This window comes from Piliocolobus tephrosceles, chromosome 5 (assembly GCF_002776525.5).
Source record: "Piliocolobus tephrosceles isolate RC106 chromosome 5, ASM277652v3, whole genome shotgun sequence".
NCBI lineage: Eukaryota > Metazoa > Chordata > Mammalia > Primates > Cercopithecidae > Piliocolobus > Piliocolobus tephrosceles.
Genome location: NC_045438.1, coordinates 157,826,993 through 157,852,913, shown reverse-complemented (window position 1 = coordinate 157,852,913; position 25,921 = coordinate 157,826,993). Strand labels below are relative to the sequence as shown.

The following is a 25,921-nucleotide window of genomic DNA, read 5'->3' as shown; positions in this document are numbered from 1 at the left end:
AAGGAAGGAAGGAAGGAAGGAAGGAAGGAAGGAAGGAAGGAAGGAAGGAAGGAAGGGGAGGAAGAAAGAAAAAGAAGGAAGGGAGGGAGGGAAAGAGCGAGGGAGGGACGGAGGAATAAATTAGGTATGTGGCTGCAGAGGTTCCCTCGGGTATAATTCTTCTTAGCAATGTCACCTGTCTATAGTCTTGTACCAGGAAGCAGCATTCTGTGACTAAAGCCTCCTACCTCCCCAGGCTTCTCACTTTAGACTGGTCTGAAGCCAAATGGCCTCCACAACCTTGTTCATGCTGTCTTCTTGTTCTGGAATACTCGTTATCTTTTTTGTTTTGTTTCTTTTTTTTTTTTTTTTTTTGAGACAGAGTCTCCTTCTGTCGCCCAGGCTGGAGTGCAGTGGCCTGATCTCAGCTCACTGCAAGCTCCGCCTCCTGGGTTCACGCCATTCTCCTGCCTCAGCCTCCCGAGTAGCTGGGACTACAGGCACTCACCCGCCACCACGCCCAGATAATTTTTTGTATTTTTGGTAGAGACGGGGTTTCACCGCGTTAGCCAGGATAGTCTCCATCTCCTGACCTCGTGATCCACCTGCCTCAGCCTCCCAAAGTGCTGGAATTACAGGCCTGAGCCACCGCGGCCGGCCTTGGAATACTCTTTATCTTTGCTGCTCGTTCTCATCTCATCAGTTCTCTTCAAGATCCAGTTGAAAAGCCTCAGCTGCTTTACACTCCTGCAGAAGCAGCTCCCCTATCCATGCTTCTCTTGCAGAGCCTCCTCCATTGCGTCTTAACTGTTTGTGGATCTCAGTCCCCTCTATGCCGGGGCCCTGCCCACCCCCACCACCAACACACCAAATGTGAGCATGTAACCGAATGATTGGCCCAGGACCTAGACTTTTATCCAGCTTCATCACTGAGCGGGCTTCTAATATCACTTTGCATGAGGAGCGAAGACATGGGAGAGAAATGGTCTGCGTGTCTAATAAAATGTTCTCTACAAATGGAGAAAATTCCCCTTCAGCATTACAGGAAGTTTATTTTCTGATTTTTCAATTCTAGCTCAGCTTTTAAGCATTCAACAGGGTGGGATTCCTAAACTTAAACCCCAACTCCCTCATCACCTCCACCAACTTTTCCAAAGGACAGACATCCTTTGCTGCCACCTCCGCTAAATCCATTAGAAAACACTCTTGGGAGTGTGGTCTGCCTTTGGGAGTTGTTAGTCATCTGTTTGCTAGGGTCAGTATCAATTACCCTCCATGCATTTGAGGACTGAATTTGTATGTTGCTTTTGTTCTTTCAATTTTGATTTTAAGTTCAGGGATACATGTGCAGGATGTGCAGGTTTGTTACATAGGTAAACGTGTGCCACAGTGGTTTACCGCACAGATCATCCCGTCACCTACGTATTAAGCCCAGCATCTCTATTAGCTCTTCTTCCTGATGCTCTCCCTCCTGCCACGTCCCCCACCAGCCCCAGTGTGTGTTGTTCCCCTGCATGTGTCCATAAGTTCTCATCAATCAGCTCCCCCTTATGAGAACATGCAGTGTTCGGTTTTCTGTCTCTGCGTTAGTATGCTGAGAATAATGGCTTCTAACTCCATCCATGTCCTGGCAAAGGACATGATCTCGTTCCTTTTTATGGCTGCATAGTATTCTATGGTGTATATGTACCACATTTTCTTTATCTAGTCTATCATTGATGGGCGTTTAGATTGATTTCATGCCTTTGCTATTGTGAATAGTGCTGCAATGAACATATGTGTGCATGTATCTTTATGACAGAATGATTTATATTCCTTTGGGTCTAAGAGATTGCTGGGTCAAATTCCTGTATGTTTTAGTTCAGGTCTAAAAAAGTAAAATCATTAATTAAGGGAATTTAGCAGAGTTATTTTGGCCCTGAGAGGATGTGATTTAAAATATTCAGAAAATGTAGTTGAAGTAGTTGATTTGGCAGGTAATTGTGTAATTGCAGGGAATTCAAGGGACTCTGAATTCAATTCAGGGAATTCAAACAGACCTCTTTGCCTTTGAGCCAGTTTTCCCCCTAGGCTTTTCTTGGCCTACAAAAATCCTGGTTATCTTTGAGGATCCAGTTGAGTTGGTCTTGCTCCCAAATCACTGACAAGCCCATACTCTCAGGCAGAGTAGTTTGTCCTTTGTGCCCCAAGTACTTTTTGTTGTTACTTTTGTTAGGGTTTGCAGTTTAATCATCTGTTGCTGCTGCCAGAAAGCAGAGTCTTGGAGAGTAGGGAGCTTTATATCTTTGTGAGCCTCAACCCATGCAAAGCTTGGTGTCAGATTGAATTCAAATTCACCTTATGTTGCTAGTATGAATTAATTGTGTTGTTGCTTTCACACAAATACAGCAGTTTTCTGCTAATAAGACCTGCAATGTGAAATTAAAAAAGAAAAAAAAATCAAATAGGTTTCTACCGTCCAAGTCACTGATAGAATCTACAACAGATTGACAGAGTTACAGCTGTTCCCAGCCCTAGTTTTAGGCACCATACAGCCTTTCTAGAAGGCTTGCCAGTCATCATCATCCCATAAGTTCTTACAATGCCAGGCACTAAACTGATGGCCTTTTCCCCTCTTAAAGGTAACAGCTTTATTGAGATATAATTTGCATAGTGTGAAATTTATGATGTATAATTTACATACCATAAAACTCGCCCATTTTAAGTGTACAATGTAATGATTTTAAGTGCCTTTACAGTTATGCAACTATGATCTCAGGCTAATTTAGAATCATTTTATCACTACACAAAGAAACCTCATGACCACCTCCCGTTTCCACACCCAACCCCTACTTTTCTGGCTCTTTGGATTTGCCTTTTCTGGACATTTCATATTAACTGAATCATATAATACGTGTTCTTTCATGCGTGGCTCCTTTTACTTACTGCCATGTTTTTGAGATTCATCCATGTTATAGTGTGAATCAGTACTTCACTTTTTGTAGAAATGGATGCTCTTCCATTGTATGGATATACCACGTTTATTTTTTCATCCATTGGTGGACATTTGGGTTGTTTCTACTTTTGGCTTGTGTGAAGAATGATGCTGTGAACATTCCTGAACAAGTGGGGACACATGTTTTCATTTCTCCTGGGTGGACACCAAGAGTGAAACTGCTGGTCTCTATGTTAATTCTTTTTTTTTAATTTTGAGACAGCGTTTCACTCTTGTTGCCCAGGCTGGAGTGTAACGCCACGATCTGGGCTCACTGCAACCTCCACCTCCCAGGTTCAAGCGATTCTCCTGCCTCAGCCTCCCAAGTAGCTGGGATTACAGGCATGTGCCACCATGCCTGGATAATTTTTGTATTTTTAGTAGAGACGGGGTTTCACTGTGTTGGCCAGGCTGGTCTCGAACTCCTGACCTCAAGTGATCCACCGGCCTCAGCCTCCCAAATTGCTGGGATTACAGGCGTGAGCCACCACACTCGGCCTTTTTTTTTTTTTTAAATTGAGACAGAGTTTCACTCTGTCGCCCAGGCTGAAGTGCGGTGGTGCCATCTTGACTCACTGCAACCTCTGCCACCAGGTTCAAGCAATTCTCATGCCTCAGCCTCCCAAGTAGCTGGGACTACAGGAACACACCACCACACCCAGTTAATTTGTTTGTATTTTTAGTAGAGACAGGGTTTTGTCATGTTGTTCAGGTTGATCTTGAACTCCTTATCTCAAATGATCCGCCTGCCTCAGCCTCCCAAAGTTCTGGGATTATAGGTTGAACCGCTGCGCCCAGCCCCCTATGTTAAGTCTATACTTAACATTTTAAGGAACTGCTAAACTGGTTTCCAACGGATTGCAACATCTTGCATGCCCACCTGCAGTGTTCCAATTTTGAGGGTTCCAATTTTCTCATATCCTTGCCAATACTTGTTATTGTCTGTCTTTTTCAGTTTAGCCCTTCTAGTGAGTGTGAAGTGGCATCCTCTTATAGTTCTGATTAGCATGTCCCTAATTAACAATGATGTTGGACATCGTGTGCTTGTTGGCCTTTGATATATCTTCTTAGAAGAGGACTAAGTGCCCTTTGGACATTATTTCTTTGAATTAAGATTGTTGCAATCGCTGAGGACACTGGGATATGGAGTTTGTATTACTTGCCCAAGGACACCCAGTTAGTAAGTGTCAGTGTCAAGATGATTACATTTGAGTTTTAAATAGGGTCTATTAGGAGATGAAATAGTCTGACATTGAATTAAGGACACACTATATGGACAAAATGTTAGTTTAGGTCTGTAACTCCTAAATCCTGTGACCAAGAAAATAGCTAAGACTCATTTAAAAAATAAATAAATGGGCCGGGACTGGTGGCTCATGCCTGTAATCCCAGAATTTTGGGAGGCTGAGGTGGGCGGATCACCTGAGGTCAGGAGATCGAGACCAACCTGGCCAATACGGTGAAACCCCTGTCTCTAGTAAAAATACAAAAATTAGCCGGGCGTGGTGGTGTGCGCCTATAATCCCAGCTACTTGGGAGGCTGAGGCAGGAGAATTGCGGGAACCCAGGAGGCGGAGGTTGCAGTGAGCCGAGATCACGTCACTGCATTCCAGCCTGGGCGACAGCAAGACTCCGTCTCATAAAATAAAATAGGCTGGGCATGGTGGCTCAGCCCTGTAATCCCAACACTTTGGAAGGCTGAGTCAGGTGGATCACGAGGTCAGAAGTTCAAGACCAGTCTGGCTAACTTGGTGAAACCCCATCTCTACTAAAAATGCAAAAAAATTAGCCGGGTGTGGTGGCAGACTCCTATAATCATAACTACTCGGGAGGCTGAGGTAGAGAATTGCTTGAACCTGGGAGGCGGAGGTTGCAGTGAACTGAGATCACCCCACTGTATTCCCGCCTGGGTGACAGAGTGAGACTCCATCTCATAAATAAATAAAATAAAATAAAATAAAATAAAATAAAACATTAAATTAATTAATTAATGGTGCCGGGCGCAGTGGCTCACACCTGTAATCCAGCATTTTGGGAGGTGGAGGCGGGCAGATCACTTGAGGTCAGGAGCTCGAGAGCAGTCTGGCCAACATGGTGAAACCCCGTCTCCACTAAAAATACAAAAATTAGCCGGGCATAGTGGCGGGCGCCTGTAATCCCAGCTACTTGGGAGGCTGAGGCAGGAGAATCACTGGAAACTGGGAGGCAGAGGTTGCAGTGAGCTGAGATTGCACCACTGAACCCCAGCCTGGGCGACAGAGCAAAAACTCTGTCTTAAATAAATAAATAAATAAATAAATAAATAAATAAATAAATAGGATGGTCAGAGAGCTGCTGGGACAATAAATAAACAAATAAACAAAGCAATTTAATTTAATCCTAATACGTAGTTACTGTGATTAGATTCCTTTTCTGCGATTTTATGTAAACCATCATCCCTCTTTTTAAGAATCAAGTGGGTACAGCTCCCTCCTTTCTAATAACACTGTATCTTGTATTTCTAGTCTATGTCCTTTTCCTCTCAGCTCTTGCACGATGAGCTGAAGGGTTTGTGCTGAAGTCCTGGTTGGTGCTTTTTGCTTTTACTTTTTTGGCTTTTTTCCATTTTACAAGAGCTGTCCCTTGGCTGTGGTCTCCGTTTTTGTGGGTGCTCATTGGTCTGCGCTATGTACATTTGACCACCTAGAAACTTTGGAGTTTTGTTTAAATCCACATCAAACCAGCTGACTCCAAACTTCCTTAGTGATTTCTGCTGCTTTAAATGCTACCTTTTGTGTTCCTGAGCTTGACAGATTTAGGAGTGTCTGACAGGGTTTCATGTTCTTTTGTTTTTACCTTGAAGGATTCATAAATATGTCTCTTTCTAGTTTTCTCCTTATTAGGAATAAAGTGAACTTCAAATTCCTATGATCGTTGCAATCCTAACCTCCTTCGTGCCTTGGTGAAAAATCATAACAGTTTTCATGAAGGGTAAATCAGTCACCCTTGTAGAATTTTCCATTCAAATACTGAGCCATGCGAAGCTGTTTTTAGCTGTTCTCGTGACTTTCCCGAGTTTAGTCCTGGTCTGGGAGACTCAAGTGTCTTCAGGCAAAAGCCAGCAGTGGAGTAGGGTGTAAGGCTTCCTTGCTTTTCAGCTCCCAAGCAGTACCAGGGCTGGTTAAGATGGCAGGGGAAATGAAATCAAAGAAAAGGCAAGGTTAAGGAATGAAATCAGTTACAATGATAGGTCACTGTTGACAAGATGTGGGGCCTGAAAGTAGAAACTTGGAGTAGTTCCAAAGGTTGCAGGATCTGGTTCCAAGGGCAGCTAGAAATGACTTGATCTTTTCCCCATGTGTAATTTTTTCCCAATGTGTGTTTTTAGCTTCCTAAACTGATTTCTGTAAGGCAGCCTCCTTTGCTGTTCTTTATACCTCACTGCTGAGCTTCCCTGCCATGTCTGTGCATGCTGACGTGCTGGGACTGCGTTACAGACAGGCTACACATTGGTCTCAGCAGCATATGTGGCAGGTAAAACCCAGGGCAGTTGAAACCTTTTGGCCAGATACCTCTGGCTGAGAGCAGCTGTGCCCATTCTATCTACAGGTGTCAGACAAATGCAGTTGACCAATGAACAATGTGGGGGTTAGGCCCACTGAACCCCCGTGTAGCCAAAAACCTATGTATAGCTTTTGACTCCCCAAAAACTTAACTACTAAAAACCTACTGTTGGCTGGGCACATTGGCTGATGCCTGTAATCCTAGCACTTTGGGTGGCCGAGGCGGGCGGATCACGAGGTCAGGAGTTCGAGACCAGCCTGTCCAATATGGTGACACGTCATCTCTACTATAATATACAAAAATTAGCTGGGCGTGGTGGTGTGCATTTGTAGTCCCAGCCACTCGGGAGGCTGAGGCAGGAGAATTGCTTGAACCCGGGAGGCAGAAGTTGCAGTGAGCCGAGATCATGCCACTGCACTCCAGTCTGGGCGACAGAGTGAGACTCCATCTCAAAAAAAAAAAAAAGAAAAAAACACAAAAAAACCCTGCTGTTGACCGGAAGCTTTACCAGTAACAATTATATACTGTGTTATTACAATAAAGTAAGCAATTGTAAATAAATGTTTGCCAAGGGTCAACTTTAATTGTTTTCAATATGTGTCATCATTGAAAAGCACTTCCTTACTGAATAACTCATCCCATGTTAAACACTAGATTTCAAAATATCAGAAAGGCAGTTTCCATTTGGTCATAAAAGGCAGGGAAGAGCCATATCTGTTAATAGAGCATCGATCTTTAGGTGGAATAACATTTTAATAAATATCCTATATTAATTTTATTGAGTCAGACAATTTCTATCAATCAGACAACCTAGGCAACTCTAACACTGGCACTGTTTTGTTGACGGGAATGTAAATATTTTCTAAAGAGGAAATTCCATAGGACAAATATTTTATCAGAGAGAGAGCAGAGAGACTAACATTGATGCTTTATTTGGTTAACTCATCTGAACTTGACAGAAAACCTCTGAGGAACATGGTTATTATCTCCAATTTGCAGATGAGGAAGCTGAGGCTCCAAAAAGTAAAATTACTTCATCTAAGTGTGTTTCACCCCTAATTCATGATCATTCTAATCTACATACTGCTTCTCTGAAGTTCCTGTAAGTTATGCAACTTATTTAATGAAAATATTGGCCGGGTGCGGTGGCTCACGCCTGTAATCCTAGCACTTTGGGAGGCCGAGGCGGGCGGATCACCTGAGGTCAGGAGTTTGAGACCAGCCTGGCCAATATGGTGAAACCCTGTCTATACCAAAAATACAAAAAAAATTAGCCAGGTGTGGTGGTGGGTGCCTGTAATCCCAGCTACTCAGGAGGCTGAGGCAGGAGAATCGCTTGAATCCAGGGGGTGGAGGTTGCAGTGAACCAAGATCGCGCCATTGTACTCTAGCCCGGGTGACAGAGTCTTAAAAAAAAAAAAGGAAAGAAAAGAAAATACTGCTCTTTGAAGATCTATAAAATGTTGAAAGATCTCAGAGAGGTTTTCAGCCTTTTATTTATTATTTATATTTTAAAGCTGGTTTTTATGAAAGTAGTATATCCTTATTTTAAAAATTTAAACAGTACACAAAAGATTAAGAAAAATAAAACATATCCATACTTCCTCATCCTTCTCTGTATTACATTCTTTTTCCAGAGATCATCAACATTAATAATATGTTGGTAATCTATGACATACCCATCCACATATAAAAATATGCTTTATGGAATCATTATACTTTTTGTTTCTTTTATGGTTCATGATTTTATGTCCTACCTTAAGAAATTTTTGCCATCCCGAGATCACAAAGATTTCCTTCAACCTTTTATTTTAAACTAGTTCAAACTTACTATACTTACAAGAATAGTATAAAGAGCTCTTGTATACCTTTTACCCATGTTTCCCAAACCATAATATTTTGTACACTTGCCTAATCATATTCTCCTCTCTCTCTTATTCATATATTTTTCTTAAACTATTTGCAAGTTATCCCTTAATATTTCAAAGCATATTTCCTAGCAACAAAGACACCCACCCCCACGTAACCACAGTACAACTATCAAGTGATAGTAGCATTACTATTTAATCCACAGACCCTATTCCAGTATGCATGGTTATACTCATCATGTCCTTCACGAATCTGGGATCGGATCAAGAATCTTGAGCTAAACTTGACCATCATATCTCTTTAGTCCCCTCCAGTTTGGAACAATTTCTCAGTCTGTCTTTGTCTTCTAAGATCTTCTCAGTTTTGAAGAGTGCAGCTCTGGTGATTTCTCATGATTAGATTTAGGTTATACCTTTTAGGGAAACATATGGCAGAAATAATGCTGTAGAGCCTTATGATGATGGTGACTTTTTATCAGTTGCCTAAGACAGTACCTGACACATGTCTCCAGTGAAAAGCTAGGAAGTGTTTTTAATTATTACTAAGTAGATATCCTATTTATCAAATAATCACTCCCCAGTTTTGCCATTCACTGGATCTTGCCTGACTCAATTTTTACTGTGATAGTTACCAAATCATGATTTTTAAATAAAATTCATCCTTCTTCTATGTTTATTAGTTGACATTCAACTATAAGATAGAGCCATCTCTTCTTCTGCGTGTTGGCTTGTTTATTTATATCTCTAGGGACTTAGATTTCTATTTATTCAATGGGTTATAATCCATTACTCTTTTTACTTACTTTACTGCTCAAATTGTCCCAGACTTGGCCAGTGAAAGCCTGTTCAAGCTGGCTTGTGTGTTCTTTCAACAAGTCCCTGTGATTCTTTTTGGCACAGATGTTCCAAGCTAATCCTGCACTTAACCTGCCCCAGTCTTGCAATCAGCCATTCTCTCCAAGAAGGAAGCCCTGGTTCTATTGAATAGAGAATGGTATTTAGAGATCAAAATCTGAGAGGCTGAAACAGGAGGATCACTTGAGCCCAGGAGTTTGAGGCTGCAGTGAGCTAAGATCTTGCCACTGCACTCCATGCCCTCCAGCCTGGGCAACAGAATGAGACTCTCTCTCTCTAAAAAGTTAAAAATAAATAAATGAAAGCGAACACCACAGTTCTCCTTATGTCTCAGGATTTTTCCATGAAGCGGATCTGGGCCCTGACACCAAGATATTCCTGGGCCTTCCAGAAAGGGCACTGCAAAAGGATGCACAAAAGAGCAAGAGCTTGGGATCCAAGCCGTTCACATTCAGGTCTCAGGTCAGCCATTGCTACCTGAGTGACTGGGGGCAAACACCAGTGACCTTCTGAGTCTAGCACCTAATGCCAGCTATCAGCGTCATCACTCATACTTTCCTGGTACACTGTTATTACCATCCACTCCACTTGCCAGGGCAGCCCCCTCCCACTCCTGGTATAATCTAGATATATAAAGCCTTGTTTTTGTACTTCATGTAAGTGGAAATATATAGCATGCGTTATTTTTTCTATCTGGCTTGCTGTTGTTCAACATTATGTTTGTGAGATTCACCTTTTTTTGGTGCAGGCAGTTGCATTTCTTCTTCATTCATTCTCATTGCTGCATAGAGAGAAGAACCCATATTTGAAGAGGTTTTGTTTTGTTTTGTTTTGTTTTTTTCTGAGATGAAGTCTCACTCTGTCGCCCAGACTGGAAGGCAGTGGCGGATCTCAGTTCACTGCAACCTTCACCCCCTGGATTCAAGCAATTCTCTGCCTCAGCCTCCTGAGTAGCTGGGATTACAGGCTCGTGCCACCACGCCCGCCTAACGTTAGTATTTTTGGCAGAGACGGGGTTTCACCATGTTGGACAGGCTGATCTTGAACTCCTGACTTCGTGATCCACGTGCTTCAGCCTCCCAAAGTGCTGGGATTGCAGGCGTGTGCGACTGCACCTGGCATGAAGACACTTTTGGTTGTCGGAGGTCGAGGGAGGGAAGCAAAAGGTGCTACTGGCATTAGTGGGTAGAGGCGAGGGGTGCCCCTCAACATCCTACAATGCACAGGGCAGCACATCCTACAACACACAGCCCTTACAACACGACATTTTCCAGCCCAAAATGCCAATAGTGCCAAGGCTGAGAAACCCTGCTGTTGGTGGGATGCCCACCAACAGTCTCCAGTTTGGCTCTATTATGAATATGGCTGCAGCGAATCTTGACTTAGGTGTCTTTTGATGAATATACTGCATTTCTGTTGAGTAAATACTGGAGAATGGAATTTTGAGTCATAGCATATAGGTACGCTTAACTTTAGTAGACATTGTTGGTTTTTCAACATTGTCATACCAATCACACTCCTCCATCAGGGCGTGAGGATTCCCGTTGCTCCATATCTTCATGAATTAAATTGGTAGTTTCTGCCTTACTTCCTTTCTCTCTCAATCTCTCTCTCTCTCTCTTTTTTTTTTTTTTTTTTTTTTGTTGTTGTTGTTGAGACAAGGTCTCGCTCTGTCATCCAGGCTGGAGTACAGTGGCACAATCTGGGCTTGCTGCAACATCCACCTCCCAGGCTCAAGCGATTCTCCTGCCTCAGTCTCCTGAGGAGCTCTCTGTCTCTTTTTTTAAATCCTTTTCTTACACCCTTTTCGAATTCAGCTTATGCCCACTACTCAATGCAGCAGTGTTTATTGTTAAATAATTCTGTTCTGTATTTTGTAAAATATGGATTGTGCCCAGATGTGGTTGCTGTGTATAGTAATTAGAGATGGTGTTTGGGAGATGACTCGTAACCAGGGTTTCTCTCATTTAAAGATAAGCACCAGGTGTTTGTGTATTCATTTTCTCCCACTACTGCCACCAATTAGTTTTCCATAGTAAATTTTGCTTTAGTGGTTAGATTACCCATCATTTGAGTTCATGTTTACAAAGTATTTCCAAATTGTACAGTACTGTTTACCCCATTTTGTTTGTTTGTTTGTTTGAGATGGAGTTTTGCTCTTGTTGCCTAGGCTGGGGTGCAGTGGCACAATATGAGCTCTGCCTCCCGGGTTTGAGTGATTCTCCTGTCTCAGCCTCCTGAGTATCTGGGATTACAGCCACCCACCACCATGCCTGGCTAATTTTTGTATTTTTAGTAGACATGGGGTTTCGCCGTGTAAGCCAGGCTGGTCTTGTACTCCTGACCTCAGGTGATCCACCCGCCTTGGCCTCCCAAAATGCTGGGATTACAGGCATAAGCCACCGCATCCAGCCTAACATTCCCCCCCCCCCCGCTTACAATATATTAGTTATAGGGAAAGTAGAGATGGGGTCACTGAGGAAAAAAAAAAGTCAAATAATTTTGGTCTCTGGTCCCTTGACTCCCAAACTTTGGTCCTAGGATGAGTACTTTCAGCTTTATCTGGGACCAAAATGCAAATTGTTATTATTATTACTGAGACAGGATCTTGCTTTGTCACCCAGGCTAGAGTGCGGTGGCACCATCATGCCTTACTGCAGCCTTGACCTGCCAAATTCAAGTGATCTTCCCACCTCAGCCTCCCAGGTAGGTGGCATGCACCGCTGTGCCTGGCTTTTCAATGGTTTTGTAAAAAAGACAAGGTCTCACTATGTTGCTCAGGCTGGTCCCAAACTCCTGGGCTCAAGTAATCCTCTCTCTCGGCCTCCCGAAAGTGCTGGGATTATAGGTGTGAGCCACGACACTTGTCAGAAATGTAAATTATTAAACTCACCTGGAACCTACTGAACTCTTAGGGCCCTGTAACCTGTATTTCTACAGCTCCTCCAGGTGATGAGATGTAAAAGTAAAGTTTGCAATCCACTGATCAATACTATCCTTATCCTCAAGCTACAGACACACCCAATTTGGCTGACAGTTGTGGAGACCAATGTTTTGGTAACACAATTAATGAGTCAGTCACCCTCCCAGTGTTATTCAGTGGTAAGTAAATTATTCAGTAAATTCAGTGGTAAGTCTTGTCTTGAGATGTTCATTGGCCATGACCTATTTTTGGCAACTTATTTTTCATTTTCCAAGGCCCCAGATATCAGGATTTTCATATTTCCAATTGCTAGATGTATGCTAATAGAAGACTGCCCCTAGCCACATGTGCCTTAACATTTGCCTATTTAAATACTTTGTATACAGTCTTTTGCAAGTATTTGCTTGGCATCATTCAGCATCCAGGAAATGTTTCCATCATAACTTTGCAGCATCGAAATCAGGTGCAGATTACACCAGCTCACACAGATGGCAAGACCACCTCTGGACTTGCCGCCTGGGTCTTTAAAATTCTGCATGTTAAACTTCTTTCCCGCCTCTGAGATGATAATGTATTTTTTTATTTTTAAATTTTTATTTTTATTATTATTTATTATTTTTTTTTTTGAGATGGAGTCTTGCTCTGTTGCCCAGGCTGGGGTGCAATGGCACGATCTCGGCTCACAGAAACCTTCACCTCCTAGGTTCAAGAAATTCTCTGCCTCAGCCTCCCGAGTAGCTGGGGCTACTGGCACCCGCCACCATGCCTGACTAACTTTTGTATTTTTAGTAGAGATGGGGTTTCACCATATTGGCCAGGCTGGTCTTGAACTCTTGACCTCATGATCCACCCGCCTTGGCCTCCCAAAGTGCTGGAATTACAGTCATGAGCCACTGCGCCTGGCTATTTTTTAATTTTTATTTTTTATTTATTCATCTTTTGAGACACAGTTTCTCTCTTGTCACCCAGGCTGGAGTGCAGTGGCGCCATCTTGGCTCACTGCAACCTCTGTCTCCCAGGTTCAAGCAATTCTTCTGCCTCAGCCTCCCGAGTGGCTGGGATTACAGGTGCCCACCACCAAGCCCGGCTAATTTTTGTATTTTTAGTAAAGATGGGGGTTCCACCATGTTGGCCAGGCTGGTCTCGAACTCCTGACCTCAGGTGATCCACCCGGCCTGAGATGAGAATTTAAAATAATGCTTTGGGTTCTGTGATCTAGACAACAACTTCTTTTGTCGCTAATTAGATGAATGGTGTAGAAAGTAAAATGATTGGGTCCCCGGAGAAGCAGGATTTTCCTCAGGGAATCCAGTTGGAGAATGTCTTTGTTACGGGAGGATTGTTGTTTTAGTTGAAGATGCGCTTTGGAAATGTCTTCTTTCTTCACGTTAGTATCATGATCATTATCATGTCAAGGGAAAAAAAAAACATTTACGGCGGGGCACGGTGGCTCACCCCTGTAATCCCAACACTTTGGGAGGCCGAGGCGGGTGGATCACAAGGTCAAGAGACTGAGACCATCCTGGCCAATATGGTGAAACCCCGTCTCTACTAAAAATACAAAAATTAGCTGGGCGTGGTGGCATGCACTTGTAGTTCCGGCTACTAGGGAGGCTGAGGCAGGAGAATTGCTTGAATCCGGGAGGCAGAGGTTACAGTGAGCCGAGATCATGCCACTGCACTCCAGCCTGCCAATAAAGCAAGACTCCATCTCAAAAAATAAAAATAAAAAAAAAAATGTATAAACCACCTGGCCACCCAGAACAGAATTACAGGCAGCACTCTGTTTCCTCAGGTCCTGAATCCTTAGATTCAACCATCCTCAGCACTGTTTCCCCAGGTCCTAAATCCTTGGATGCACCCAACCTCAGCATTGTTTCCCCAGGTCCTGAATCCTCGGATTCAACCTTGGGCAGGGAAAAGAATGGTTGCTTCTGTACTGAACTTGTACAGGCTGTTTTTTTTTTTTTTTTTTCTTGGCATTATTCCCTAAGGAATACAGTATAACAACTGTTTACACAGCGTTTACATTGTATTCGGTATTATAAGTAATTTAGAGATGATTTAAAGTACAAGAAAGGCTGTGCATAGGTTATATGCAAATACTACATCATGTTATATCAGGGACTTATGCATCTGTGGACTTTGGTATCCTCAGAGGTCCTCCAAGTGATGACTGTACTTTTTTTTTTTTTTTTTTTTTGAAGCGGAGTCTCGCTCTGCCGCCCAGGCTGGAGTGCAGTGGCCGGATCTCAGCTCACTGCAAGCTCCGCCTCCCGGGTTTACGCCATTCTCCTGCCTCAGCCTCCGGAGTAGCTGGGACTACAGGCGCCGCCACCTCGCCCGGCTAGTTTTTTGTATTTTTTAGTAGAGACGGGGTTTCACCGTGTTAGCCAAGATGGTCTCGATCTCCTGACCTCGTGATCCGCCCGTCTCGGCCTCCCAAAGTGCTGGGATTACAGGCTTGAGCCACCGCTCCCGGCCGGGATGACTGTACTTAATAGGCTGTCCAAAATGAATTGGACTGCCAACATTCTCTACTTTTCCATGTCTGACTCTTAGGTTGGGGAAAAAACAAATCCCTGTATTTTATAATTAAGAATGAATCCCTGAGTCATTTGACTTTCTTCAGTAACAAAGCAAACCACATAAAAATACCCTTCCAAGGAAAGCCATCAGAATGGATACAATCTCACCCCATTACCTGACCTTTCTGCCAGTGCAGCTGAGCCTCTCGACACGACTTTAACAAACGCTCTCTGAACCAGTCTTCTCAGCGCCATCTTTGCTTTCATTTAACTTTACACGTCTAGTGTGGCTGCTCAAACCTGTGTCCCCTCAAGTCCTTTCCCAACTAAAGGATGGCGGTTATTTGACAATAGACAAACAAGTCTCAGAACAATTATGAGGGTGTGATGAAGTTTGCATTCGTACATGTAATTAAACAGAGGAAAGGTGCATGAGGGAATGTGGACACAGTCCCCCCCCCGCTGCCACGCCTTGCCTGGAGGTGCTCCTCTGACAAGGAGATGAAGTCCCAGATTTTTAGTGCATTATGCAAGGTTTTTCCCACCTCCCTCACTGGTTGACTTAGCCTGGCAGGTAGCAAACTCTCAGTTTTGTCTGCCTCCAACTCAGTTTTCCCAGGTCTTTCGCACCTTGGCCTTCAGATGGGAAGCCAAGAGGTGCTGAGCACATGGAGGAGGGCAATCTTTTCCCCCTTTGATTATTATTGTTTTAATCCATTGAGATTCTAAGTCCTCTGTCGTTTCAAAGAAAGGATACTGTCTTCACTTTGGAGCTATGTTCTACATATCATCCTAAGTGGAAAAACAATCATAAAATAGACTGGGCGTGGTGGCTCATGCCTGTAATCCCAGTACTTTGGGAGGCCAAGGTGGGTGGATCGCTTGAGCCCAAGAGTTCAAGACCAGCTTGGCCAACATGGCGAAATCCCATCTCTTCTAAAAATACAAAAATTAGCTGGGCGTGGTGGCACATGCCTGTAATCCCAGCTACTTGTGAGGCTGAGGCAGGAGGATTGCTTGAGCCCAGGAGGTCAAGGCTGCAGTGAGACGTGATGGTGCCACTGCACTGCAGCCTGGGTGACAGAGTCAGACACTGCCTCAAAGGAAGAAAAAGCAAACATACCTCAAATAATGTCTGCAAAATAAAAGACTTCTGAATGGAATACAGAGAAAGCCTGTAAGATGGCCCCAGGGAGTGTTAACAGGTCTAGCCTGATTAATTGGCTAGTTTGGAAATAACTGTATCCAAAGTGAGTGACAAGGCATGGCTGGCTAGTGTCAACTTTGTCCTCAGCTATAGTTAAAGGCAGGCTGGGAGGACTGACTTGTTCAGTCTCAGTAGCAAAAAAGTGCATGGTGTCTGGATAAGCAGGTTGTACAGCCTATTAGAAAAGAAAGGTAACAGGTAACAGTCTTCCTCTAATACGATAAGTGATTTTTTTTAAAGTTCTCCTGTCAAGATTTTTTAATACCGGAATCTGAGAGTGGAGAAAATTGGGCCAAGGACAGACAAAAGAGCTGGGAGGAAAATCGACTCTATTTTTCAACACACAAACAATGCCATTTGAAGTACTGGATTGAGTATAGAAGTATCATGAACATTCCTAATTTGGTTAGTGTCTATATGTCTTAATATAGTAATACTATTAGTATCTGTCTCCTAAGTTTGTATAAATCAGCCAGGCGCGGTGGCTCAAGCCTGTAATCCCAGCACTTTGGGAGGCCAAGACGGGCGGATCACGAGGTCAGGAGATTGAGACCATCCTGGCTAACACGGTGAAACTCCGTCTTTACTGAAAAAATACAAAAAACTAGCCGGGTGTGGTGGGTGCCTGTAGTCCCAGCTACTCGGGAGGCTGAGGCAGGAGAATGGCCTAAACCCGGGAGGCGGAGTTTGCAGTGAGCTGAGATCCAGCCACTGCACTCCAGCCTGGGCGCCAGAGCAAGACTCCGTCTCAAAAAAAAAAAAAAAAAAAGTTTGTATAAATCCAAACCCCCATGTTATTGGCCAGTTGGAAACAATAATGTAAACAGACTCTGTTGCCCAAATTAAGTTATGTGCGCTGAACGCTTTGTCAAACTGTAACTATTTTAATATTCATTCTAGCCACAAGTCTTTGCTAAACAAGATCCCTCTTTTGTTTAGGAGTAGAATACACAATAACCTAATACTTAAAAGTATTATTCAGAAGAAGAACAGCTTGGGATTGAATTTTTCTTTATCATAAATTTTAGATCATTCTCTTTGCTCTACTCCGTAGAAGACACTAAGAATTAGATTGATCTGCTTTCTCATTTTCTTGTTTTCTACTTGTTCTAAAAATCCAGAGTTGGGTTATATTTGGCAGACTTTGGTAAGGGAGGGAGAAAAATAATGTACAAGCTGGAAACTCATGAAAAATGTAAACAATGAGAGCTAGAAGAATGGAAGCGACAGTGTGCTCAGGAAATGATGTGTCATTCTGTCGGAGTTCAGGGTGCCCTGAATCCCATGAGGGTAGCGCTGGCTTTCCTGCCCATTGTGAAGACAAGGAATCCGTGTGTTGTCCTGTCAATTCCATTCATGGCAGGGTAGAGACTTTTCAAATGGAAGAAAATGTGCATTAAAGGACATTCTTTCTTCATGGGGTGGGGTAGTGAATGTGTTGGGGTTGAGGCACTGAGTTGTTGAGGTCAGGTAAACAGTGAGGCAGGCAGTCAATGGTTAAGTTGGTGTTTTGCAAGCCATTTCCAGAGGATACCACATAAAATGCATTCATCTACATTTCATTAAAAATTAGTTGGTGGGAGGCCGGGCGCGGTGGCTCAAGCCTGTAATCCCAGCACTTTGGATCACGAGGTCAGGAGATCGAGACCATCCTGGCTAACACGGTGAAACCCTGTCTCTACTAAAAATATAAAAAACTAGCCGGGCGAGGTGGCGGGCGCCTGTAGTCCCAGCTACTCGGGAGGCTGAGGCAGGAGAATGGCGGGATCCCGGGAGGCGGAGCTTGCAGTGAGCGGAGATGGCGCCACTGCACTCCAGCCTGGGCGTCAGAGCGAGACTCCGTCTCAAAAAAAATAAAAAAATAAAAAATAAATAAGAGTTAGTTGGTGGGAAAGTGGAAAGATGAAGACAAGAACCTTCCAAGTAAAACAGCCTGATACTCCTTGGCCAGAAGACCACTATATTTACAAAGAGGGGATAACAACATTCGCTTCCTAGGTGGTCCATAAGCTTAACTGGGCAGGCATATGACACTTCTGAGCATTCAGTGTCATGATGGATTTTCAGGTCAAGTAGAAAACAAGAAAATGAGAAAGCAGATCAATCTAATTCTTTGCATCTTCTATGGAGTAGAGCAAAGAGAATGATCTAAAATTTATGATAAAGAAAAATCCAATCCCAAGCTGTTCTTCCGAATAATGCTTTTAAATATTAGGTGATTGCATATTCTACTCCTAAAGAAAAATGATGCTCCCCTGTCTGAGCATCATTTGTGACCAAGATTCAAATGATTTCCCATGAAGTTCTAAGGTCTCATCTGACTCAGTGGATGTAGCTCACGACTTGTTCGTTTGACCCCAGTATTCTAATACAAACACCACAGCCGATGCTGGAAGTGAGAGGAGAGGGGTTCGTTTCGGTCAGGAGCCCAAGGTGCCCCAGCAATTTCAGACCCCCAGGGACAGGAACTCCTCCTGCAGTAAGCTCTTGTTTTGAAAAACAGTGGGGTGGGGCCAAAAAAGCATTACAATGGAGCTGGGGTGGATGAGGCTTTCTTTTATTTGAGATGTCACTTGTGTCAGGTTTCATGAAACAGCGCATTGGAAAACAGAAGCTATTTTCTATCCCGTGGGTTGCGCTGGGAGAGCCGAGAGGCCAGGCTGTGGATCCTTGCCACGAACAACAAGAGAGGGCAAGTCCAGCCGCCTGCTAGGGGACTAGCAGGAAGCAGCACGCCTGCCAGAGCTCATCACTTCAACTCTGGCTTTCACTGCGCTCATTCCCTGAATGGCAATAACCAGGGGGCGGGGGTGGCATGGGAAATGAAAGACAGGAGATCTGGGAAACGAAATCTGCCGGGGGAAAGAGAGTTACCGGAGTTTTAGCCAAACAGCTAGCAGATGCAAACGGGGAGGCAGAGGGAGGAGGGAAGGCTGGGCTTCAGCAACCTGCCACGGGGATTTAAACAAAGGAGGTTTGAGAGAGAGGCGGGATCTGGCTGTAATATCGGCACGGGGACAGAGACAGCAGCTGGACTCTCGGGATGAAACGGAATCAATTCCCAGCGTCTGCAACAGGGCAGGAGTGACTGGAATATGTCCCAAAATAAGAACTCAGGGAAACAAGTGAGTTTGGAACAAAGACTTACAGATTTTGACGGTCTCTGACATTTCACCCTTCTTGGAGGCATGCCTTTATCAATGCGTTACCTCTTTGTAATTTCTGTCTCTAGTGTAATTATTTTTATCGTCTTCTCTGTGTTCAATTTTGGGGGAGATCAAAGCTTCCAGAGGCTAAATATCTCAGACCCTTTGATGCTGACTCAAGTTTGCACATCTTTTATCAATGGAAAAACACGTTTCCTGTGGAAAAACAAACTAATGATCCATGAAAAGTCTTCTTGCAAGGAATACTTGACCCAGAGCCACTACATCACAGCCCCTTTATCTAAGGAAGAAGATGACTTTCCCTTGGCGTATATAATGGTCATCCATCATCATTTTGACACCTTTGCAAGGCTCTTCAGGGCTATTTACATGCCCCAAAATATCTACTGTATTCATGTGGATGAAAAAGCAACAACCGAATTTAAAGATGCGGTAGAGCAACTATTGAGCTGCTTCCCAAACGCTTTTCTGGCTTCCAAGATGGAACCAGTTGTCTACGGTGGGATCTCCAGGCTCCAGGCTGACCTGAACTGCGTCAAAGATCTTTCTGCCTTGGAGGTCTCATGGAAGTACGTTATCAACACCTGTGGGCAAGACTTCCCCCTGAAAACCAACAAGGAAATAGTTCAGTATCTGAAAGGATTTAAAGGTAAAAATATCACCCCAGGGGTGCTGCCCCCAGCTCATGCAATTGGACGGACTAAATATGTCCACCAAGAGCACCTGGGCAAAGAGCTTTCATATGTGATAAGAACAACAGCATTGAAACCACCTCCCCCCCATAATCTCACGATTTACTTTGGCTCTGCCTATGTGGCTCTATCAAGAGAGTTTGCCAACTTTGTTCTGCATGACCCACGGGCTGTTGATTTGCTCCAGTGGTCCAAGGACACTTTCAGTCCTGATGAGCATTTCTGGGTGACACTCAATAGGATTCCAGGTACGTATAACTCCGTATTTCATGCAAAAGAAATGTGTCATATTTGAAAGGTCTTTAGAATAACCAGCCACTTTTTATTAGGAAGTAGAAGATGAAAACTGGAATGAATATATGTAGTTCTCACTCTAGTCCTTTCCAAATGCAGAAGGATGTTCTTTTTTTTTTTTTCTTTTTTTGAGACAGGGTCTCGCTGTGTGGCCCAGGCTGGAGTGCAGGTGAGCCATCATGGCTTACTGAAGCCTAGACCTCCTAGTCTCAAGTAATCCTCCCACCTCAGCCTCCTGAGTAGCTGGGACTACAAGTGCACACCACCACGCTAGGCTAATTTTTTCAGAAATTTTTGTGGAGACAGGGTCTTGTTATGTTGCCCAGGCTGGTCTCCAACTCCACAGCTCAAGCTATCTTCCCCGCCTTGGCCTCCCAAAGTGCTGGGATTATAGGCAGGAGCCACCATGCCTGGCCCAGGATGATGTTCTTTATGTGATAATTCACATGTTCTAGCACCACTAAGTGATACCTTTCCATGGTATCACTCTGTGGTCCGTTAAGTTCTTTTGCACACATCATCTTATTACATCTTTACCACAATAGCTATTAGTCCACACTGCTGTTCTTTCTTTCCTTGAAATTTGTCAAGCTTGCCCTTACCCCAGGATCTTTGCCTTGGCCACCCTCCTGCCTACTCCAGGCCTACACAGCCTCCTTCCCCTTAGCCAGATCTCAGCTTTCAGGTGTCAGCAGTGCTGATACTCCCGGTCATTGGCCAGCACACCACCCTGCTTTTCCTTTAAAGAGTTTTTCGCCATGTGGAATTAGGATATTTACCTATTTGCATGGGTTTGTTCTAGGTCTCCTCTGCATTTGTTCCATGAAGCCAGGGTTATTTTCTATCTCATTAACTGCTCCTCAGTGCTTAGAACAGAGAGTAAATGCTCAATAAGTATATATGAGATGAATAAATGGATGAGTGAGTGAATGAAAGGTAAAGCATGAGGCTTTACTATGGCACCAGAGCTGTCTCCCTAAGACACTGTTTAGCCAAGAAATATTTGGACTCATGCATGTGCCATTTTATATGTGTAGGATTTTTAAAAATACATTTTATTTCAGATAAACTAATGAGATTCTAGGAGAAACTCCTTGCTTTCTCATCCGAATTTTCCTATCTTTACTAATTTACCAGATCGATTGTTTTTTAAAGTGTATAAAACATGATAGGATTTCTTCTGAAGGAAACAACGTGCTTTGGACTCAATGAAAAATACAAAATGGATCTCTGATGAACTAGACAGCATCATTATAGCAAGAGAAAAGCAATCATTGTTCTGGCTGTTGGGGGGTTGCCAACTTGGAAAGGCTCGTAGCTGCTCTCAGGCTGCAGGGCAGGGCCTGCTGGGCAATAAACACGCCAGCATTCTCTGGAAAATACCATGGCTGGTGTCTGAATCCCAGAGTGGCTTGTCTGGTGAAGGGACCTCACTCGTACGCTGCGCACACTCTTTCCACACCTGCCTCTCCCTGGGTTCATCCTCTCTTCGCCCTTGATCTGTTGTTTCTACCATTTGCATATCATTGAGGAGTATTAGGTACTTAGGAGCTGATTTTCATATTTAAATATTGCCTTTCTATTTTCATTCTTCCTTTAAAATTCATAAAAATTGGGTCCCAGTCAAGTGGTTCCTTAAGTATTGTGCTGAGATGAGGGCATTTCGTAAGTTAACAAAAGTCTGAACTGTTGCTTTTTTTTTTTTTTTTTAAGAAAAACATGGGTTTTGGTTTCTATTAAATGTAAATATTTGTGGTTACTTTGCCAGAAGCCTGGTCAGTTTTACCAGTGTCAAATAATATAAGAAAATCAAGGGAAAAAGAATTCCCCTTTTTTCCTTACCCCTTTCTGATCTCTTGGGAGACCAAAAGAATGATATCTGGATAGGTATAGGAGAGAATGCTATCTAGATGGGTAGAGGAAAGAATGACATCTAGATAGGTAGAGGAGAGAATGGTATCTAGATGGATATAGGAGAGAACACCTTGTATGCTGTAGGTTTATGCCATGGCATGCTGGCTTCTGCCTTGTCACTGCAACGGTATGACCTCATGTAAATCACAGAAGCTCATGGGACCTCAAATCTCTCCAGCTACAAAATGGGGAACCCAGGTAGAAAGACCCCTTTCATTCCTACACATACCTTTCTTTGCAGAAGACACAATGTCTAGAACAATGTAAAGACCTGGCATGCTGCTACTAGGAATCTGTAGAGAAAGGCGGAAGTGCTGGTGAGCCTGGATCATGTACTGCCCATCAGCTTTGGGAAGTGCATCCCATTTCCCTTGCAGAAATCGGAAGCGAGAGCTCCTCCAGAGAGCAACTGCCTGGAGAGAAAGGCCGGTGCAGCCCATGTCAGTGGTCTGTCCTGTCTGATTCTGCAAGGGATGCCTTTCGGGATAATGTGCCATGTCCTGGGGCTTTGTCTCTTTCCTTTCTTAGACTCTGGGCAACATCCTGGTTCAGGGAGAAAGGATATCCTGCTTCTAGGTAGGGCCCTCACAAATTACAAGTGAATTACAGCAAACAAATCTTCAGATGCTCTAGCCAGAGCGGTGCCTCTCTCTGCCTTCAAAGGCAATGGAAAATCTAATCCCACGCTCGAGTAACTCTCATGGTTTTACACTTGAGTGTTCTTTGTGATTTAAGATTTGGCATGTGAATCTGGTTCTTATATAACCACACAGCCTTTAATCAATATCAGCTCTTCTGTTTTCTTTTTTTTGAGACAGAGTCTAGCCCAGGCTGGAGTGCAGTGGTGCGATCTCAGCTCACTGCAACCTCTGCCTCCCAGACTCAAGTGATTCTCGTGCCTCAGCCTCCTGAGTAGCTGGGATTATAGGCCTCCACCACCACACCCGTTTAATTTTTTTGTATTTTAATAGAAATGGGGTTTCACCATGTTGCCCAGGGTAGTCTCGAATTCCTGAGCTCAGGCGATCTGCCCACCTCGGCCTCCCAAAGTGCTGGAATTACAGGCGTGAGCCACCGCGCCAGGCCGAGCTCTTGTATTTTCAATGTTATGGTTTAAGGGGAAACATTCTTCTGTCCGTACAGCGTAAACATATTTTTGCCAACGTGCACACGCAGGTGGTGCTGTTCATTTCTTCCCTCAAAGCGACTGCCTCCCTTTCTCCTAAACACCTTAAATTAAAACTGTCTTGTTTTTCTAAGACCAGCCGAGCGGGCGCAAAAGAACCAGCAAGTAGGCAAAGGTCAGGCGCAAAACTGCACGTTTATTTTGGTAACCTAAGGTGTGCGGGAGAAGTCTGTCGGCCTCCGGCAAAGGAGGCCGGCAGAGTCTCCCGGCGGTGGGGCTCTCGGACAGACTTCCCACAGTCCCGACATCCCGACAGAAGTGGGGCTGCAAGAAGGCCGCCTGGCTCAATGGCGGAGAGCGGCTTTTCTAGGAGTGGGAGGGCAATAGGCGGGGCACGGGCGTGTCAGGGGCGTTCCACAGGTGCGACCAGGTAAATCTTGGTCTCTTCGGATTGACGTCACCTGGCGCATGCCCAGTTGGTCTGCACCTTCCCGGGCGCCGGCTGCATTTTCGCGCGGGTGGGAAGAGTTGGTGGTGAAGAAGAACCCGGAAGTGCACCATCTTGCCTCCGTTCGTCCAAACAAAAACGTGTTAGCAAGACCCTGTGCAGGCATTTCAGGTTTCCCAAAACACCCCCAAGAGCAACGTGACCAAGAAAATGATTAGTACCCTAGAATTAGTTTCAGAAAACAAAGTGAAAATCGGTCCGAATTGGCGAGACTGAATAGAAGGGATATTCATAGAAGTAGCACTAAATCACAGAGCTTCACACTGCCCTTTTTTTTTTTTTTCTTGGTGCCTTTCAACTGAGAGTGACTTCTCTTTTGGTTTTCAACCATTAGGCTCCCTCCACACTGTTAGAAATGGTGATAGAACAGGCCAAAAAGAGGTCCTTAGGGGCCCCATTCTCACACTCCTCTTCAGGGGAACCAGGTAGAGTGGCTGTCCTTCTGTTCTGTGTGGCTAGTGCACACATGGGGTGTCCAGCTGCCTCCTTTCTGGCCACATTCTCAAAGGACATTCTCCAGGATCACAGATTTCTCTGACCCACCCTACAGAGCATCAGGCTGTGACAGCAGTAACTTCCCCTGACTTCTGGTGCGCCCTTATGTTTTTTTGTTTTGTTTTGTTTTTTTGAGACGGAGTCTCGCTCAATCTCCCAGGTTGGAGTGCAGTGGCCGGATCTCAGCTCACTGCAAGCTCCGCCTCCGGGGTTCACGCCATTCTCCCGCCTCAGCCTCCGGAGTAGCTGGGACTACAGGCGCCCGCCATCTCGCCCGGCTAATTTTTTGTTTTTTAGTAGAGACGGGGTTTCACCATGTTAGCCAGGATGGTCTCGACCTCCTGACCTCGTGATCCACCCGTCTCGGCCTCCCAAAGTGCTGGGATTACAGGTTTGAGCCACCGCGCCCGGCCACGCGCCCTTATGTTTTGTAACATCTCTGATCTTTGTAATGATTGCTCTAAGTCACTTTAAGAAGAGCCCATGTGCTCTAGCTCTTCTGGCTATTCTTTCAGCATTTTCTTTTCTTTTCTTTTCTTGAGACGGAGTTTCACACTTGCTGCCCAGGCTGGAGTTCAGTGGCAAGATCTCGGGTCACTGCAACCTCCACCTCCCTGGTTCAAGCGATTCTCCTGCCTCCCGAGTAGCTGGGATTACAGGCGTAAGCCACCACGCCTGGCTAATTTTGTATTTTTAGTAGGGGTTTCTCCATGTTGGTCAGGCTGGTCTCGAACTCCCGACCTGAGGTGATCTGCCCACCTCGGCCTCCCAAAGTGTTGGGATTATAGATGTGAGCCACTGCGCCCGGCTCCTCCAGCATTTTCATCTGCGTACCTTCCTGAAGGCAGAGCACCTGAAGCCATTTAGATTTTTGCTTTACGCTTTGTGAAATTGTTCAGCATGTACCCAAGTGGCAGCTGGTTGATCTTCTTCCCAGTCCGTTCCCATGGCTAGATTGCCTTCTTACACTTCGGCGTGGTTTCGTCTCTAAGGAACAGAGCTACCCCACTCTTTGGCTTCAGTTCCCTTTTTTCCCTCACTGCACTAAGTGTGTTTTTGGAGTCTTTGCTCATTCATTACTCTGACCTTTCTCATGCCATGATATTTTTCCTCCATAAGAATGTTTTCATTTGTCTCGTTTCCTTTTTCCATTTTGTATACGTTTTCTTTTTTTTCAGAGCCCCTTTGTCAAATTCTCTCGACCTCAGAAGGGACCACATGATCCCATTTCCTTATTTTTTAATTCTAAAAATACCGCGTTTCCTACTTTGATTTATTTTGCTTTTTTAACTGTGACTTTTATTTATATGCGCACATTCTTTAGGAGGGTGTTAGGACTCTTTCAGTTGCAAGTGTCAGAAACTCAAGTCAAAGGAACTTAAATAAGCACCAGAAGTTACTGGGTCACATATCTGAGATGCCCAAGGGAGCTCCCAATCAAGCTGGATCAGTGAATGAAACTGTGTGCTCAGGACCCTTTCTTGCTAGGTCATCTCCCTGTGGGGTTACCAACTGTCCCTGTTTGCCCAGGTCTGAGGGGCAGTCCTGGGCATGGGCCCTTGATGGGTACAGCCAGCTCGAGATGGTCCCCCTATCTCTCTGCATCTCTGTGCTGGCTTCCGTCAGGCAAGTTCTCCCCGGAAAGCCAGAAGTATCTCCAAGTGTACTTGCTTTTCACAGTGGTTACTCCTGGAGTACAAGAAACCCTTTTTCCCGAGAGTTCCAGCAGCAGCTTAAGGGAGACCTCAGATTGACCCTGCTTGGTCCAAATTCCCATCCCTGGTTGGGCACGGTGGCTCACACCGGTAGTCCCAGCACTTTTTGAGGCCCAGGCGGAAGCATCCCTTG

General features: G+C 44.5%; 1 protein-coding gene across 2 annotated transcripts in view; it reads left to right on the top strand.

Annotated features, from left to right (window-relative positions):
* The window catches only part of GCNT2 (glucosaminyl (N-acetyl) transferase 2 (I blood group)), a 102,944-nt gene that overhangs the window by 11,606 nt on the left and 65,417 nt on the right, over positions 1–25,921 (top strand). Inside the window, exon 1 of one of the 2 annotated variants that reach the window (XM_023185383.1) lies at positions 17,672–19,984. The exons of the other annotated variant lie outside the window; for it this stretch is intronic. Coding sequence (XP_023041151.1) covers positions 19,066–19,984 — 919 coding nt within the window. The 5' untranslated portion in view covers positions 17,672–19,065. Of the gene's footprint in view, positions 1–17,671; positions 19,985–25,921 lie in introns of those variants that run through there. 2 annotated transcript variants of the gene reach the window in all.